We start from the raw sequence: 20333 nt of genomic DNA, 5'->3' as shown, positions 1-20333 counted from the left end.
ACATACCACACTATTTAGATGTATTATTTTCCTGCTACCTTAGAGTTGTGCACCCTTTCATTTTGGTCTGCTACACAGAAATCACAATCATACCATTGAAATTTGTGATTCTAACAAAGGGGTGTCCAAGATGTGGCCCGGGGAGCATTAGCCATTTATATTTTCACTAAGAAAAAAACTTTAAAAAAAGAGACAAAAGGAATTTCCTTATTTTAAACCAATTTGCTATTCAGTTGTATAAGACAAACATCCAGTGTTTACCTGGCCCATTTTATTTCATGCTTTGTTTTATAATGGCTTTTACTTTAGTTTTACATGCCACTTCTAGATGCCATTTAAAAAAAAGGGTCTAATACACAAAAAAAGGCTCAAACACAGAATTGCAGAACTGTTCTGCTCCTTCTTGTAGCTCACTTGTACTGAAGCTTGTACTGAAGTTTTTTCTTTTTACTTTTTTCAGCTTACCCGGATTTGCCATCTGTGCCCGAGTTGAGCTGAATGCAGGTCACTTCTGAGTATCCACAAAAGGCATCTTGAATATAAGGTTTGGATTTTTTTGGTAGGTAGGACGCATATAACATTGATGCACTGGATGCCACAAATGCTAAAAAGCGCAGGAACTTCTGACCCAAAGTATATTTTAAATAACTGGTTACAGGCTTATAAATGCATCGATGTTACACTACTGAGGTGTCAGTCTGCTCATCAAATGATGTTTTAATAATAAAGAGTTAAATAAAAAGCCTATTTTAAAGATATTTTTCAGTAAAAACTCACACAATGTCTCTTTAGAGCTACATGATGGTGTCACTACTGCCACCCTCTGGTTTAGAGGAGGACTGCTCATTCCAGAGGTGGTTTATTACTTGCCAATGAGAATAACAAATGACCCAGTGAGGATGGCCACAGGGGTGGCATATGATTAGCTAAGGGGGGCTATGCTCCCCCCTCTAGATTCGCCCCTGAAAGCACACCATGTTTCATTTTGGGGAAAGAGTTTTAGTAATCTGGCAAACTGTTAGTCCGAAGAAAAAAAAAAAATCACAGACAGTACAAAGTCCTTTCCTTTCCCTGTTCCCTCTTGTGCATGGAACAGCCCGTCTTTGCTCAAACCACTCCACCAGGGATGAGGCAAAAACAAAGAAAAGTTTGTGTCAGGTGACAAGTTTGCTTAAGAACTTATATCAAATTTCATTCATTTACCATTTTATTAACAAACAACTAGACTGAAAAAATGGGATTACGGCACTGAGAAAACTCGATAGTGCTGCCACACCCCCAGGCCAAGACAAAAATTTTTTTTTTGCGATTTTATGTAAATGAGCATATACAGCAGCAAATTTAGCTCAATACTCGAGTGGGTCTTCTCTAGAGTGGTAAAGCTACGATATATATCTTTGTATTTCCACCACAGCGTCTGTTGTCACACTGTGTTTTCCGCATTGCGCCTACAACAAAATTAATATTAATAGATAATTGATAAATTATCCTTAAAATAGTTCTAAAGATGTTTTAAGATTAAAATTGTACAAAACCAATTCTGCTGTGGAGTAGTTCACTGTTCTCCTGGCCCTGTACTTCCTGTGGTTCTGCCTGATAAGAGAGGATCATATTAAAAGAGAAGCAAGAATAACAAAATAGTGTTTCAGTAGTTTATGTAAATAAAGATTACCTGTGGTGTAAGTGGAAAAGGTGTGGTGTCAACTCTGATTACATGGGTTGTGTCCTGAAGGCCAATGTTTTGAAATGTGGATCCAGAACATTCACACAAGCAAGGATTGGTGGATTCCACATTGCACTTTATAGGTAGTTGACCTTACAGTTACAGTTGATTAGCTGTTATTGACCAGTCCTGTGCTCTTTCCTGCCAAATGTGGTGTTCTATACGGATTAGCAGACAGTTTTCCTCTGCTGACAGCTCGGTACTGGCCATGTTCCAGGATATCCAAACACTCGCTGGTCATTCATTAAATGAGAGGTTAGTTTAGCTTGTTTTTATTACACTCTGTGTGTATCAATAATAATTTAGCTCTTTTTTTATATCTTAGGTGCATAGGTCGGTGTTGATGTGGGGCACAGCATTTGTATTTTGATTGCCACAGCTCTGGCAATGTCTACAGACCTGCTTTTTTTTACACTTCAGAAAAGCACTTGTTGAATAATGTTTATATAAATGTATTGTATTTTGTATATAAATAAATGTGAGTCATTGGGGGACACTGGGACAGAAGTAAAAAATGTGGCACATCCCACAAAAATTGAGACATCTGGTCATGTTATATTTAGTGGGAGCCTCTATGCAGCCAATGTGACAGGACAGAAAAATGCAGGGTGTTCCAGCTAAATGCTGCTTCTGGTTGACATCATACACATAAATGCATTTCATTAGTTTTCATTAGTTAGTTTAGTAGCTAAGAAGCCTACTTCAGGAATAAAATTATCCCAGAAAGGAACCATGCAGTTAGATAGACGTCAGCGGAGAATGACCAGACTGATTTAAGCTGGTGAAATAGGTAACAGTAATTCTAATAATCACTTGTTACAACCTAGGTATGCAAAAGAGCAGATCTGAATGCACAATACAAAAAAATTAAGGTGGATGGGTTACAAATTAAAAAATTGGGCAATAGAAGATTGGAAAAATTTGTCTTGATCTGATAAGTCTCAACTTCTGCTGCAACATTTGAAATGTAGGGTCAGTATATGGTGTCAACATGAAAGTATGGATCCATTCTGCCTTGTATCAACAGTTCATGGGCTGGTGGTAGTGGTATAATGGTTGGGTCGGTATTTTCTTGGCACACTTTGGGCCACTTAGTACCAATTGGGCATTGTATCATGCCACAGGCTACTATTGGTCCTCACCATGTCCATCCCATTATGACTATAGTGCACCCATCCTCTGATGCATGCTTCCAGCATGATAACGCACCATGTCATAAAGTGCAGATAATCTTGAGTTCACTGCACTCAGATACTCCACACTAACCCGATAAAAATTCAATAAAAAACTTTAGGGGTGTGTTGGAATGGGAATGAATAAGGCTTTCTGAAGGCAAACAGGGTTCAACCTGGTTCTTGCAATGTGTACCTAATAAAGTTGCCACTGGTCGCTGTAACACACTATTATTAATGCATTGCTTTGTCAGGCCTTGCAGCAGTCAGTTCACATATTTAACTGTATATGATTTAGCAACCTCAGTCAGAGGGTCAGATTTGTTTTAATATACTCTTCAGACAACATGGAAAAAGAAAAATTAAGAAAGGTCTGTAAAGTACAAAGCGCCCAGAAAAAGCTGCAAATTTAAGCAGAAATAGGTTTTCATTGACAATTGACCACTTGGGGGCAGAAGAAACATAGATTTGATTTTTCTTCATACACCAAAAGTATTAATATACTCTGTCTCACTATATATATATATATATATATATATATTTTTTTTTTTTTACACTTCATAACATCCATGTTTTTTGTTTGGATCTGAAGTGACCAGCCTAACAGGGCAAAAAAATATAAACTGCAGGGAATAATAGCAGCATTTTAAGGCCCTCCGCTCTATTTGCAGAGACCTGGTTCTTGTAGCATGGCAGTAGGCAGTAGGAAGATACATACATTAACTGGGAATAAACATTTATTTCAGTGTCTTACCACACGGCTGTTCAACTTGTTAAATAAATCTTTGCAGGTCTGAGAGAAATATGTTTGAATTCAGATGATAACCTACTGTAAGATATTTGTTTAAGACCTGAATTCACTGGTGTAGAGAAATGCTACGTCTGGCAATCTAAGTCTTATTGTCTAGTTTAAAAAGATTAAACCTAAGAAATTGGATTTCATTTCAATCTTGTTCTCCGCCGATAATTGTCACACAGTCTTCGCTAGAAGCATCGTCCCTTTAGCTTTGGTCTTTTTTACCTTAATACTATTTGTCTTTGAATATAGAAACTTACTTAAAATTAATAAGTACCTAAAACGAAAGAAACATTTTTTAGATAACTATCAAAAAAATAAAAGATAACATGTTTACCATAATTTTTAAAAGGCCGAAAGAAAGTCAGCAACTTATTTTTATTAATCTCATTCTGTTTACAATTTGCTCAGTAAGATTCATTTGAAAACAGCTGAAGCTGTTGGACAACGAGAACCAAAATTATTAAAAGACAGACACCGTAAAAAGGAACTAAATATATTTGAAACGTACAAAATGTGTAGCTACTGAGGGTGTTTTATCTCTGTTTTATCTCTACATTAGCTACTATGAATAACTGACATGTTTTTTTCAAGCAAGTATGAGCCCTGGGTTTCTCACAGATTTGTTAATGTAACACTTTGACTCAACGGTGCTGAATTCATTTTCCTTTTTGATCATTTGGGAACAAATGAACACTAAACCTGTTTGAGCAGGTTTGTTGTTAGTAGTCCCGCATTGTCAGTAAATAAAAAAAAAAGCAAAATACTGATATTTAAAATGTTTAAAAGTTTTCCATCTTTATTAATTCCTGGAAAATTATAAAAAGCTTTTTCCAAACCGTTTAGGATTCACAGCAGACCTAAAAAATAAAACTGTGGAAAATGGAGCTCAGTGGGAAACCCAACTTCCACATGGTGGCAGTAGTGTTGCATCTTTTGGTTTGTGGGAACCACTGCTAAGAAACTTTCTGCAGGCAGCTGAGTCATTTCTATGCTCTGGCGCCCAAGTGAAAAAAAAAAAAAAAAAAAAAACAACCAAAAAAAAATTGTTGTGATTTGAAAATAAAAACACATCCTACAGAGATGGTGGGAAGGATGTTATGATGCAGTATAGCTCCCACTATTACTTTACCAACACCTATCAACCACAAAAAAAGTCCATCATTAAATGTCACAATATCCCATCTGCTGAGGTGTTTATTTCTCTAAAGTATCCGACTGACTGAGGAGACGGTTTAATCTGTCGTAAAAATGGCCTAGAACTCTACTTTATTCCCACTTTTCTTTTAAAAAATGTATAAAAAAAGAAGAAAAAGACTGTTTTGTGCACCACTGCAACTTGTTAAAGAAGTAAAACTAATTTGTAATATCGTTTCCTCCGAAAGCTTTTAGAATCAGGTCTCGGGCTGTAATCTAAGACGCCCTATTGATTTACAGAGGCTGTGCAGCTTTATGGGTTATGCAAGTGTTATGTAAGAGTGTGCTGAGGAGTTGTCAGGACGGCTGGCTGCAACACGTTGAAGCCCAACAGTCGGTCAAAAAGATTCCAGAGGACAAAAAAAGCTCTATTATAACTTTAATATAGATATTTAAATCAATATTTTATATACAAAATATGTACAGTCTGGTATTACAATGTCAAAATTAAAAATCATAAGTACCTTTTTATATACAAAACTATCTTTGTTGAAATTTAACATTCAGGCTCTTTTGTTTAAAGACAATCATTGAATTTGTTTGCAACTCAAAATGTTGGTGGTGTTTGGGTCAAACGAGCGAGGAAGAATGAGAGCAGGAGCAAAGAACTCAGCTTCAGATGAACATCTTCAGAACTGCTCAAGCTGCTTCCTCATCCTTCCTGCGACAGCTACACAAATACCCTCAGTGGGTCACGTATCAAAAATAGAGATGTAAAAGAAAGAACACCAAAATGTTTCTTTACAAGAGCTCCATCTGGATGCAAAAAAAAAGAAAAACAGTGAGTCACAGATTAGGTTTTAAAAACACGCTACAACAGATAAGCCAGCGGGCCTGAACCAACACCCTGAATTTTTTGTCAACTTTATGAATTCCTGCGTTCATTTTAAGTTGCAGCACAAACACAGGAGGGGGTCGGCGAGGTCAACGCCAAACCCCATGAGCTGGTTTCTGAAAATAAAATGGCTTGTTGCCGTCCCTGGGAGAGGGAAATGCTCAGGTGAATCCTGACATTCGCCTATCAGCAGCAGCATTTACAGGAGCTTTTTTTTTTTTTTTTTCTTCCTCCTTTTGCATCTTTACATTCATTGCAGAGTTCTGTGCAACATTAAAGGTCCAAAATCTTTTGGGGAAAAAAGGGGGAAGGCGGAGTTACATTCCGGGATTTCCTCTGACATTCAACAACATTTCTGGAGACAGATAATAAAATAAGAACCTTCAAAAATCTCTTGTGCGCCGTCTAACCTAACAATCTTCACAGTGTTTAATGGGCTTTACTAAATCTCTTATACCAGCCTCAAAAACAGTCCGAGGAATGATACCTGACAGTGACGACCATAAAGGGTTCTGCTCGGATGGGTTCAATTACAGCTGCTGTTTGGAGGGTTAACACTGTACCCTCTGTTCAACATATAGTGGGGGCGAGGTGCTGATAGGAGAATTGTCTGCTCAGTCTTTGGTTTCAGAGTTCAAAGGAGAGACCTGCTTCAAAGCTTTGTGCAGAGCAGGAGAGTCCATCGGGATGCGGTGGGCTATCGGAGACCCCGCCCTCGGCGACATCAACAGAGATGAGGGCAACGTTTCTGGGACAAGGCCTGCAGCAGACCCCGCCAAGCCCGGGTACATGATGGGCATGCCGCTGGGATACCAGCATTTTTCCAGCATAGGGAGGTACGCCGCCGCTGCTGCCGCCGTCGATGGAGGGATGAAGTAGAAGGGGAGGCAAAACGGGGGCTGACTGGCAGACATGTTCATGTAACCGCCAGGAGCTCCGGCAGCTTGAAAAGAGAAAATCTCATCCTCTGAGTCCACTCTCAATCTCTTGGCCTGGGGCTCATCGCCTTCCTGCTTGATGACGCCAACCGTCCGCTCAGACGCAGCAGTCTTTAACTCGCCCTCCCTTCCGTGGCTTTCCAACCACCGGGATTTAGGTTTGTCGTGTTCACCTCCGTAGCCGCTATCAGTGTCTGTATCACTACCGCTCTGCTCTCCAGTCCCGTGGTGGAAAGTCCTCTGAATGACCGGGACACAGTTCTTAGCAGGAGCATCGGGTGATGCTGAAAGCTGCCCGACAGGTTTCCTCGCCCCATCCTTCTCACCGGGTCGCGGGCTGCTACCATGCTGTAGGACTTCAGCTGCAACCTTTTCGATGTGGCTAATGATGTGGGAGGGGGTTAGGTCCCTGCTGGTCTCCTGGTTGGCCAGGTAGTGGAGGACTTCTCTGGCACACAGGTCAAAGCCAGAGCGGAACATGTCCTCGTTGCTCTCAGCGCCATCTCCCACCTGATCATCTGGAGATAAACACAATCTAAATCAAACTCCATTTCTTGAAAAACAAAGCAGATGATTTTTGAAGCCCAACCATGGGTTAAAATGATCCCAGCTAGAATCAAACTTACTGATCTGCAGGTCCTTCTGGAGCGCCAATATTTTCTGCTGCTGCTGCTCCAGGATGGCGCTCAGGGTTTTCACATGCTTCAGTGTGAGTTCCAGCACCACAGCTTTCTCCAGATGACCCAGCGTCTAAAACAGGAAGACCTTCGATAAGCATGTTGATCTTCCTTATGTAACACATTCTGCAGCTGAATAGAGGGCCAGCGGCCAACACTGAGGAAAACTACGCATACTATGCCCGCATTGATGATCTCTCAATTTAAAACAAAACTCAAAGTTTAGAAAATACCAAGAAATTAAACTATTAAAATTAAAAACATATATATTTGTATTTTTTTACTCAAATGTTTCAGTAGGTTTAAAAAAAAAATATATATATATATATATATATATATATATATATAAGGCAATCTCTGAAACAATGAACTGGATCCAATTATTTTAGACTTTTTAAGAAAAGATTAAAAAATGTTTTACTTACTGTGAGTTTAAGATGTTCTGGCAGCAGGTCCTTGAGTTGGGCAATGCATTCATTTATTCTGTCGCGTCTTTTCTTCTCGATCAGCCTGTGGGGCAGCTTGTAAGTCTCCTGGATCAAATTATAAAGTTGTCAATAACATGTAAGATCCAGGAAAAAAACAACAACAATAATAATCAAGCTGAAATATATTTTTATTCATATTTTAATTGAACATACCTTGCATTCGTCCCTACTTTTCACACCCCTCCTGCTTTTGCACATGTAATATTCCATTCTGTGAAAAACGCAAAAATTGCATTTCAGTTTTAAATCGTAATTAAATATTTTACAGAGAATAAAAGAAAATTAAGCGTTGATATTTACCTGTGCATGTCAGGTGTATCCATAGATGCGTGTTTCGGAACATAAGGAGGTGGTTGCGCACTTGTAATCCGCTCCATGTTTCTTTATTGACGGGGAAAAATAAAAATAAAAAGCGCTCAGTCCTTCCAGTAGAAAAAGAAGAGAGAGTGAAAAAAATTCAAGAATAACAGCTGCAACAAAAACAAGTAGTGGGATAGATTGAAACTGGTCGCAGTTCAGAGTGCTGTCACACAGAGGTCGGGCTCGTCAGTTTGCCGTGGAAAGCTCCACGCCCCGCGCGATGTGTGAGAGCTGGGTGAGTCGGTGGCTACGTGTTAAATAAACCCTGTGACTGCAGGCACGTCTCTCTCTCTCTGCTAAAGAAACCCACTCTCCACCGTCACATGAGCCTCACGTGTTGGTCGGCGCTTTCAAACTCCTCACCCTCCCCACACCCCTCCTCCCCCTCCCCCCCCACCAGAGCCTCACGTGTTGGACGGTGCTTTCAACCAGCCGCTCCCTCCCTCACTGGCGATGCAAAGTATGGCAAGCAATGTTTATAAATAATTAGCAGACAGCGCTTACAAGGTCCTGTGAGAAAGAGATGAGATTTATTCATTTATTTTTGGAGAAAGCTTGTATTTGTTGTTTTCACAAACAGGTAAAAAAAAGAAGCATATATAGCCTGATAAACCAGACTAAATGTGAGATTAAATGTGTAATTTAGTCTGGCCCCGATGAAGAAGACATCGGACGATTTTTGATGACAACAACCAGTTGTATTTCAAACCATGTCTGTGGCTATTGTAGCCTGACGTAGTCCGACTCAATTCTAGTCAGAATTTGAGTCTGATACTGCTCCATAGAGCTGTGATTATGGGGCGTGTTTTGAACGAACCAGGAAAAAAAATGCCTCTGCACTCAATTGGATAGACCTACAACCAATAAGAGCAACGGAGTGCGTGACGTATGTTAAGCGACGCATAGTTGTTTTCCACAAAAATCAAAGCGTGCAGTTTCACGCCTAGAATAAGAAGATGAGACTTGATCGCGTTTCTCTGTTCCTCTTTTAAAATTAATTTGCTGTCGATATCTTCTAGAACAGACCTAATAGCAGAATCTACTCACCCAAACTCTCCAGCGGCAGCCATTATTGTTGTCACCCAAGCGCGCATTGGTCACGTGGTTGATAACGTTACTCTTGATCATCTGTCCATCATCGTATAAAGCCCGCCCTGACAATTTGATTGGATCGGCTGACAGTGGGCTTTAATACTCGCGCTACTATGGAGCAGAGCCAGACCGAACTTCCCCGAACTCAAACCTTGTGGGCGGGACTAAGTTCGGACTGGCACCCAGGCTATGGCTATTGGGCAAGGCTCTGACCAATGAGCGCAACTGACTGTGACGTATTGAGCGTGACAGGAAGCTGGTGGTGGAGTGTAAACAAACAGCCTGTCGGAAAAACGGTGAATACGCTCTTCATTAAAATGAATGAGCGTAGAGCCTCTTCCTGCTCACGTTTCAACGAAAACCCCAAGTCTAATCCTTCCAAAACTGAGTCAAAAATCGCCATCAGAGCCAGCGGTCCTTCAAATACGGCTATGCCGAGAGAGGGCCGCTGCAGATGGGCTGCGGTTAGCCCTGGCTGCCGTTAGACTTAGAGGTCCGCATCCTCTCAACTTCGAAAATTGTTTTTTTTTTTTTTATTTTGCATTAAATCAGTAAATGGACCGTATAGGGATGCTTTAAAGTATAATATTTCCACCTCAAATGATCTTAAAACATACTTTTATTGAACAACAGGTTGAACTTTTAACTTTCAATGGAGGGCTCCATTGAAAACTGATTCTGCAGTGCATGCTACTGTTGTGCTATCTCCAGCGTTGCGCAGCTTTGTTGTCATGTCTTCAAAACCCCGCCCACTTTGCATCCCGAAATTCAAAACACATCTCTGCGTTGTGATTGGCCCGCCAGTTCTAGGGCCTGGGGCATTGATCGAGGCTAGACAACTCACAGGCAAAAATGATTTTGGCCGCTGGCGGGTTGGGCTAGTTTACTAGGCTAAAGAAAACATGTAATCAATGTAGAATATTGTAGGCAATGTTTACATGGTTGTAGTTAATCTGTAGTTTCAAGATAATTTACATACTACACTATAAAAACATACATGAAAATAAAACAGATTTTTGTTGTTTTTGTCAACCCTACTCTTTGTTTTAAGAATCTTAAGTAGCTTTCAGATTCACATTTGAAAAAGTTTAGATTTTTAACAACTGTTATCTACAATCCCAGTTTAAGGCCAGAACGCACATAATCTGATTTTGTGTCCAATCCGACAGAAAATCGCGTCGGATGAGGTCGTGGTGTTTAGCTCTCATTGAAAGTCAAAGGGGATACTCACACCCGACACAATTTTACGCAAGGGGGCATCTGTAGGTTTGACTGAGACAGACCCCAGGTCTATTTTAGTCAGACTACGCAGCAATACAGTGGCAATTTCATGGATCTGACAGGAAGCGAGACGCGATTAGAAAGTAAAAAACATCCGCTTTGGGGGAAAATACAAAATAAAATATCACAGAAAACAAAATAATGTGGGGCAGACAGAGCAGAAAAGTGTGGCGTATCTCTCTTACATTTTTATGAAAAAAGAAAGAAACACTTCGACAAACGTCACAGATCTCTCTAAAAATAACCTCTCTCTGCCTCAGTCAGCATATACACTTTCCCACAGCATTTATTCCTGTGTTTTTCTTTTCTTTAGCCATAGATCTCATGTTGTTATTATAGGCATATGAACATTCTCAATCTGCAATTCTTATCCTGATATCTTGTCTATCAACCTTTTCCTTTTACATTAGCTATGAGAAAGACAGCAAGGAGCGACAGATAATATTGGCTGAATTCAAACTCAGGGGTGCTTCCTCTGAATGCCAGAATCAAAGGCCGATTACATCATAGCGTGGCCCGAGTTCTGTTTGGATTCCAAGACTCCACGTAATGTGGCCGACAAACGCCTCCTTCTTTTTCCAGATTTGAAGAACGGGTCCGGAGTATGCTACATAGCATTGGATTTCCCTTGATTCATTGCGAGACCAAGCAAGCTGGCTGCTCCGTGATCAGAGGAAAAAGGTACTTGGTGCAGAACAGTGGTGAATATTGGAAGCTCAGTTTAATATATCACAAGTATTTGAATACTTTTGTCTGAAATGAATGAAAATTGTTTTTTTAAACGGCTATTGAGTCAGATATGTGGCAGGTAATGTTTGGTTTATCGAAAGGGTTTTTATCTGTTACTGTGTAAACAGGTTTCTAAGATTCTAATGTATTTGCAGTGTGGGGACTATAAATATTTTTTATTTTTTTATTGCTATTTTGCAGAATTTGCTTAACTAAGTATTTTTTGTTGTTGAATATAAGAGATTTTGCAGATATATTTTTCTACATATATTGTTTAGATTTACTTATATCTTTCTACCCTTTTTATATCCTATTAGGAAAAAAAATAAAAAGAAACAGTTTAAAATTTCGGTATTCATTCTTTTCCTGCTTTCTGTGTCAACTGTCACGGTATGGTGGTGAAAGCCGTGGAAGGCTAGACCTGTTTAAATCCACAGCCAAAACTGTGCCGGTCTCCTTATTTTCAGACTTCGAAGAACCAAGTCCAGGTAGACCGTGTCATTGGAGGACACAGCACATTAATTTTAATTCAGCCAGTGATCGTATCCAATGTCACATCATTTTTGATACAACTGATTTAAAACCTCACAGAACCCACCGCTTTTGCAAGGTTTGTGTTTTAAGAAGAACTCAGAATGCATGAAAAGTTTTACCAATATAGACACATTAGACATCATTGGAAAGCTTCTCCACAATTCAACAAACAAAGTTCATTTTATAGACAAAGCAAGCACCAAAGCACAATTAAAGATATAGCAGAATGTCAAAATGTAAACATGACAAGGCAGCTACAACAACATACCTTTGAAGGCATCCAAAAGCCGTTTTATAAATCCAATCTTCAATTGTTTGTACTCCATTCGTCCACCAGGGTCCAGAGATTAAAAGTAATCTAGCATATTAGTAATAAAAATATTCGATGAGAAAATCGCCCATAACGTCCGGTTGTTGACATCAGAAAGGTTAGCTGGTCATAGCTTATGGTCAGAATCTTGCTAATATTTACTTCTAATACTTGAGATGTTTGGTATGGTTCTTTAAATTGTTGTCTTATCTACAAGACACAAGTATCTGCATATTTTTATGATGCAATTTGAGTGAGATATAGTCCCCGAAATATAACTTCAGGTCACTTCCTGTCAGCCAGCGATATTACGTGTCATAATTCTCTGCTGTTATTGGTTAAGACCATGTAGGCTTTTGGGCTTTGTAGCCAATGAAATAAGGTTTCGAATGAGCCAAAATGTATCTAGTTTATTTAAAGGGGTACCACATTACAGTCTTGTGTTAGACAGAAACACAGAAAACTGTGTCTGGAGCCATTGAGTGCAGCTGCAAGTTGACACCACAAGTTAAAAAAACCCAACAGCTCTGGAACTGTTGTAGCTAGAGCTATGAAATTTGCTGCATTTGACATGATGTAGAAAAAATGTAATACAATGAGACCTGCCTTTTTTCAAGAATGTCTTTATCACTGCTTTTCAAAAAAGATAATTTCAGAGAATAAAAAAACAAAACAAAAAACTTTGAGTCATGTTTAAACTGATGCAGCTTGGTCTGTGTTTTACTCACCCAATTTGCATTTATATATTCAGAACCAAGAGGGTGTTAGCTTTCAAATAATGTATTGCACATGTAATTTGGGCTTACAGTTCCTAAGTTTCCATTTAGGTATGCAAAATAGGCGAGGATTTCTCAAAATGAGGTGGATTCACAATTCCAAAAAAAAAAAAAAAAGTGGGTGAAAAAAAAAAGTGTCTGTTTTAAAATCTAATAGGGTAAATAAACGAAACACACGACTGGTCAAATATCTAGGATTTTAACCACATACTTTAAAAGTAAAAATATATATAATGACGAAAACTATTCTAAACTCAAGATTTTCAGAGGCTATTAAATGTTAAAATGGGTTGCCATAATCCCACCTCTTCCAGTAGTAGGTTACTCGGAGATGGAATCCGTGCAGCACCATGCTCGTCTGGCTGCCTCCTCGGGGCAGAGTTTGTTCTCCCTCAATGTTTACAACCTAGAATGGAGCAACAGTTTCCTCGCCGACCTTAGGCCCAACATTATCCCCTAAACAGAGAATGTGGCGCCGTTTATAGTACTCTACACACCTAACATACGTTATAAAATAAAGATTTAAAGGTTTAAATGAAAATGGTCCACGAGAGAAAACGTGTGCAAAAAAAATGCTTCTTATTTTGTGTTGAAATTTGTTGAAATATATATGTAAATATTTACCTTTTGTAATTATTAGAAATACACTTGATTAAAGTGCTAAGATAAGATTTTAGCGCATATTGTTATTGAAATGCTCGTTCTGAGTCGGCCAATGTGTCACGCGAGCAGTGTCGTGGTCAGTCACCGCATCATTTCATGTATCGTTGGCTGGCACGTGCACCTGCTGCAGGATGCCACGGTGGCTGCAGGTTGTTAGAGCCGCGTGTTGTTATTGCTCTCTCTCTTTTCAAAGTCGCCACTAATCAGCCTGTCACGTTGAGCTCCTCATGGACTCCGCACAAAGAATCCCTTCCCGGTGACGTCAGGCTCGCAGACAACCGAGAGTGGCCGACTGGTCAGTCGGTCCCACGCGCCGACATCCCGAATAAGACCGGCTATATTTAGAAAAAGGTTTCGAAACAACAGTCAGCCCCCTGCCTCAGGCGGAGACATTTACCAGCATATTCAAAAAGAAAAAAAAAGCAGGAGGAGAGAAATGGATGGCGTCTAGATTTTCTTTGCTATTCTCAGATAGGGGACAATACATACAAACCCGAAACATATACACTATATTGCCAAAAGTATTTGCTCACCCATCCAAATTATTGGAATCAGGTGTTCCAATCACTTCCATGGCCACAGGTGTATAAATTCAAGCACCTAGGCATGCAGACTGTTTTTACAAACATTTGTGAAAGAATGGGTCGCTCTCAGGAGCTCAGTGAATTCCAGCGTGGAACTGTGATAGGATGCCACCTGTGCAACAAATCCAGTCGTGAAATTTCCTCGCTCCTAAATATTCCACAGTCAACTGTCAGCTGTATTATAAGAAAATGGAAGTGTTTGGGAACGACAGCAACTCAGCCACGAAGTGGTAGGCCACGTAAACTGACGGAGCGGGGTCAGCGGATGCTGACGCGCATAGTGCGAAGAGGTCGCCAACTTTCTGCAGAGTCAATCACTACAGACCTCCAAACTTCATGTGGCCTTCAGATTAGCTCAAGAACAGTGCGTAGAGAGCTTCATGGAATGGGTTTCCATGGTCGAGCAGCTGCATCCAAGCCATACATCACCAAGTGCAATGCAAAGCGTCGGATGCGGTGGTGTAAAGCACGCCGCCACTGGACTCTAGAGCAGTGGAGACGCGTTCTCTGGAGTGACGAATCGCGCTTCTCCATCTGGCAATCTGATGGACGGGTCTGGGTTTGGCGGTTGCCAGGAGAACGGTACTTGTCTGACTGCATTGTGCCAAGTGTAAAGTTTGGTGGAGGGGGGATTATGGTGTGGGGTTGTTTTTCAGGAGCTGGGCTTGGCCCCTTAGTTCCAGTGAAAGGAACTCTGAATGCTTCAGCATACCAAGACATTTTGGACAATTCCATGCTCCCAACTTTGTGGGAACAGTTTGGAGCTGGCCCCTTCCTCTTCCAACATGACTGTGCACCAGTGCACAAAGCAAGGTCCATAAAGACATGGATGACAGAGTCTGGTGTGGATGAACTTGACTGGCCTGCACAGAGTCCTGACCTCAACCCGATAGAACACCTTTGGGATGAATTAGAGCGGAGACTGAGAGCCAGGCCTTCTCGTCCAACATCAGTGTGCGACCTCACAAATGCGCTTCTGGAAGAATGGTCAAAAATTCCCATAAACACACTCCTAAACCTTGTGGACAGCCTTCCCAGAAGAGTTGAAGCTGTTCTAGCTGCAAAGGGTGGACCGACGTCATATTGAACCCTATGGATTAGGAACGGGATGTCACTTAAGCTCATATGTGAGTCAAGGCAGGTGAGCAAATACTTTTGGCAATATAGTGTATATCAAACTTTGTTTATTTAGTAGCTAACTTTACAGCTTTCAAACGTCACTTTTATATTAAAGTACCTACTGTATTTATATAAATGATTATAATGTAGAATAAATACCTGCTAAATTTAGAGCCATTTTTCAAGTGCCTGTTGCTCCTCATTTTTCTGCTGGATATACATATATATATACATACATACATACATATACATATATACATACATATATATACATACATATATATACATACATATATATATGTATACATATATACATACATATACATATATATACATACATATACATATATATACATACATATACATATACATACACATACATACATATACATACACATACATACATATGTACACACATATACATATATACACATATACATATATACACATATACATATATACACACATACATATATACACACATACATATATACATATATATATACATATATATATATATATATATATATATATATACATATAGATAGATGCACTGTATTTTTTGAATTGATGTAACAAGTACATTTCTCCACTGTGAGATCAATAAGGTCAATCAATCAATTTTATTATGTAAAGTTTGAGAAATCAGCCCTTTTGTAATTATAATTATTCTATCAGAATTAAGTGTGAAAAAAAGTCTTAAATTTATTACGTTTTTTTTTTATTATATGCATATAGATGTGTGTATTTAGATAGATTTTTCTCCATATCTGCACAGGCAGGCAGATTTATCAGATTTTATACCCTGATTTAATTTGCTGTCTGACAGTCGTTAGCATTTAGCAACAGCTGGTCTTACTGCCAGTCAATGCTTACTTAGTGAGAAGATCTCCTTTTAGAAAGTCCTTTATAAATGAGGATTACTGACATTTCAAATCTGTCATAAATGACACACCTTATATTTGTTCTGCTGAGAGGCATGTGGCAGACAACTGATATTTATTAATAAGCAGGGAAGAGAATATCTCATTATATGGGACAATAAAAAATATTTCTGCGTTAGTGAGTATATTAAAAAATAATCTTTACATCCAAAAAGGGACAAATATTAAGCTGTTCAAATCCCAAATTACAGTAAATCATATAATCAAATTAATAAGCATTAAACTTAAACTGTGGTGATATGCACACTTTAAATTCTTTAATATTTACTAAGTTGAGAATAGCTCATCAGTATTAACATAAAATCAGCCCTTTATATGGAATTTCTTGATGCTACACAAAAGACAGCACAATTAAAGGATAATAACAATTTTAATAAATAATTCTACTTCTATATACAAATTGACAATGCTTTTATTTGTTTACCCTTAACATTTTGTGACAGGAACATTTTTTTGCCCGACTTATTTTCTATACAAAAGCAAAATAAAGCAACCAGTAAAGCAAAACATTATATACAAAAACTAGTCCCTCTCCAAAAAAAGGTGTATTTCTAACATGAAAACAACTAAAATGTTAAATTCTCACTAAAAAGAGCCAAGTTCCTGCAGAAGCAGTAACCACATCTCAAGATATACCAGTGATAGTTATTACTGCATGAACTACATGCCTCCTGAGCAGCCCTCTAATAGCATGAACACAATTTTAGATGGCTGTTACAACACAGAGAAACAGTAAAGCTAATTCCCCATAAAATAACTTAGCATGAATCTTTGACCATACAATGGAAGTTATCTATTTGTTTATATTGCTCTCTCACAATATGCTATCAACTGAGTGCAGAAGTCACTCCCAACAGTGTGCGCCTTTTTATAAACTAACAGTAAAGAAAAATAATGTGAAGCCCAGATTATTATTATCATATCTCAGTATATGTATACATACAGGTTAATAAAAACTGGTAAATTGTATAGAGACAATAAAGAACAAACTAAACTCCCCGCTGGAGTTAAATAAGACATTATTTTCAAACTTAAATCTACACACCATTTGGTTGCATATTTAAGTTCATGTATTGCACAACATACAAAAGAAGAACACAAATACTGCTCAGTGTGTTAGGAATATAAATAGAAAACCCTTAAATAATACAAAAAACAATTTTATCAAGTTTCAAGGTGAACCCACGAAGGCCATGTGTTGAGAAATCTAATTTCTTTCTGCAGGAAAAAAAAACAAAAAAACAAACCAAAACATTTGGCACCAACTGAAAAGAGCAGAATGAGGTGGGTGAGTGTTACTGTCTGGAGTAACACTGTGTGGGGCAGAGCTACACATCGCCTTATATCTATGTTACAACGTTTCCCTACCGTTTTAAGGTACATTCACACTACATTATGTTGAAACCTCAGTGCTAGGACTGGTTGCTCCCTTCCAGATGCCGACCAGCCTCCAGACCGTCGATGGACCTCATGCAGGCTGCTGTGGGTTCACGTTCATGTGCTGAGGATGTCCCAACAGCCCGATCCGCTGCTTCTGCTTCCTCTGCTCTGTCATCTGAAGATCACAGAGAGGTGAATTTTTTTTCTATGGTCACTTCTGTTGTACGAACATCACCTTCAGCTGAAAATGCAGTGAGCTTCCCTGAAGTACCATATGTTCGTTGATACCCTTTTCCGTACCACTTTGCAGAAACTAACATCTGTGGCACAAACGCAAGACACTGCAACTGAAACCGATTCTTCTGAAATCCTACCAGCTTTGTCATCCACTCTGCCGGCTCGTCTGACGAAAGCAGCAGAATACGAACAACTGATACTGAAACTGAGTCGATTAAAATTTCAGAGATCAAGCGTAGCATGAGTCAAAACACAGGTGGTAACCTTTACAGCATCTCGAACCCATTCTGCTCAGAAATCGCTTTAATTAACATAAGGTTATGAAATACACACTGAAACAGGACAGTATTAAAAGTGAAAAGACAACGTGGTCCTGCAATGAGTGTTTTGACAGATATAACTGCTTCGGAAATGGAATGGTTTGTGACGGATATTATTAGGGTTCGTAAAATGGACAGTTTAGCTCAGCTTGTAGAGAGGAGAAGCCATTTCTAGGCCAGAATTTTCTGTGTAAGCCAATTTTCTGTGGAACTACCCAATCAAAGCGAGCCCTCAAACTATTAGCCATTTGGGCTCTTCCATTGGGATTTTGTACGTTTCAGTAAGTTAGCTTTCATACTTTTAAAACAATTCAAATTTTTACATAAAAATGCTTGAAAGAAAGACTTAAACATCATGTTCCCCCTCTTACCCAACATATTCCTTTTGCTTTCGTCAAACTAAATGTTTCAGACCAAGTGAATTTAATATCAAATGTGGTTTCTTTGATTTTTTAAAATATAGTATTCATTCAAGACCCAAAGGAACAAGATATAAGTGGACGAACTGTATATACTGTATATATCCCATCTTTTTCTTCCTTTGGCAGCTTCTTCTTCATTGACTATTTGAGCTGATGTAACAAGTAAATTTCTCCACTGAAAGATTAATAAAGTAAATCAATCAATAGATCAAGATGGCTAAAATAAATATTGTCCAACCATACAAGCAACAAAACATGCCCTGATTTAAGGACTTAAAAGAACTGATTAGAAAATAATCATTTAAGGTTCAAAATACATTTTTAAGGCTTTGGGACTCGAAGAAAACCAAAGAAGAGCTATAGTGGTTAAAGAACTCTTTGTACCAAATCTGATCAGCCTATAGACCATCAAGGCATCATTATGGGATGGAAACCCACATGCATGATGCTGTTAAATTGGGACTACAGTCTTCTAAAAAAAAGCTCCAAATAACTTGCAACTTGGACAAATGTGGAGAACAGCTGAGACCATTATAAAACCCCAAATACATGAAGGTGCGAACATTTTCATGAGTGATATGCCACAAGAGAAGAAATAATGTATTTCTGTTCTGTAAGTAGCAGTAGTGATGAACTTGCCAAGTGTGGCTCTGGCCCAACCAATTTTCTCTGACTCATGAGAAAAATCAGAGCTTTTTAGCGAGGTGTGCATTTCGTTCCATCAGGTATTAAACTAATAGCATTTCTGAAACACATCATTGCAAGCAGCGGTAAAAACATGCATTGGTAATGCTGTGGGAAAATGTTTCAAAGCACACCAGCAATTCCAAAAGGGGAATGCAGGTTTTGGAGTGAGTCAAAGTCTGGGATTAAATCTGATTAAGAAGCCCAAATGCGACCTTTGGCCACAGCTGAATTAAAACAAATAAGGGTGGGCCAAAATTCCTCCCTAGGGATGTTTATACTACTTGACATTTATTGCAAAAATGTGATGCAACAATTATTAGGTTTACAGGGCAGTTACTATTTCACATTGAGGCCTTGGTTGGGTTGGTCCAATTTATTGTTAAATTAAAAAAAAAAATTATTTAACCATGGCTTCTGTTCTCAATCAGCTTTTCTCGGTTTGATATAAAAACAGTTTCCCTTTCCAAATAATTTAAGAATGACAAATTTTACTGCACAAAATATTTAAATGTCAAATCTTTTAAATGACAGCAGGAACACAAACTAATTTCTTTGATACAAAACAAACATCTTCATTACAGTGACTTAAAGCTTTTAAATTAGGCATTTACGTAGTTGGCTAAAACATAACTATAAGCAACTCACCTTTATACACAACTAAACAGAATGTAATACTAGGGCTGAGTGATTAATCAATGAAGTTAATTTATTCTCTGTTAATGAAGATAAAATTTTTGGAATCTGTATTTTTTCTTAAACTAATCCACTCACAGGGCTTCTTTAGCTCAGAGTGGCATCAATTCATCAATTTTTGTCCTTTGATGTGAACCTAAAACTGATAAACTCGCGTTATGAGTGATACCACCAGTTGCAAACATTTAGTTTGTTGTATTTTCATTGTTTGTTTTTTCAATGTTTTTTCCAAGCATGTTTCAATGATTGTTGCAATTTAAATTAAGGTCACCCCCAGAGGGGTAACTGAAAGCAATTCTAGTTTTTGAAAGCAACCATTTGTCATTCTTGTTATGAAACTGAAGTCAGAAAAAAAAAAGTATTTATCTGATTTGCT

General features: G+C 38.6%; 2 protein-coding genes across 8 annotated transcripts in view; both read right to left on the bottom strand.

The window, feature by feature from the left end:
* Positions 1-5253: 5253 nt before the first annotated feature.
* On the bottom strand, positions 5254-8502 carry LOC119786633 (class E basic helix-loop-helix protein 40-like). Its single transcript, XM_038290129.1, has 5 exons — positions 8127-8502; positions 7980-8037; positions 7764-7871; positions 7288-7411; positions 5254-7179 (listed from the first exon to the last, which is right to left on the bottom strand). The coding sequence occupies exons 1-5, from the start codon at positions 8201-8203 to the stop codon at positions 6338-6340; spliced, it is 1209 nt and encodes a 402-aa protein (XP_038146057.1). The 5' UTR covers positions 8204-8502; the 3' UTR covers positions 5254-6337.
* An 8067-nt stretch (positions 8503-16569) lies between these two features.
* The window catches only part of itpr1b (inositol 1,4,5-trisphosphate receptor, type 1b), a 110796-nt gene continuing 107032 nt past the window's right edge, over positions 16570-20333 (bottom strand). For all 7 annotated transcript variants that reach the window (XM_038290085.1, XM_038290078.1, XM_038290069.1 and 4 more), the window contains one exon: positions 16570-17773. In XM_038290085.1, coding sequence (XP_038146013.1) covers positions 17687-17773 — 87 coding nt within the window. In that variant the 3' untranslated portion in view covers positions 16570-17686. The remainder of the gene's footprint in view (positions 17774-20333) is intronic.

Source organism: Cyprinodon tularosa, unplaced genomic scaffold (assembly GCF_016077235.1).
Source record: "Cyprinodon tularosa strain WSP-4 unplaced genomic scaffold, ASM1607723v1 ctg1071, whole genome shotgun sequence".
Taxonomy (NCBI): domain Eukaryota; kingdom Metazoa; phylum Chordata; class Actinopteri; order Cyprinodontiformes; family Cyprinodontidae; genus Cyprinodon; species Cyprinodon tularosa.
This window is presented reverse-complemented; position numbering and strand designations above follow the sequence as displayed.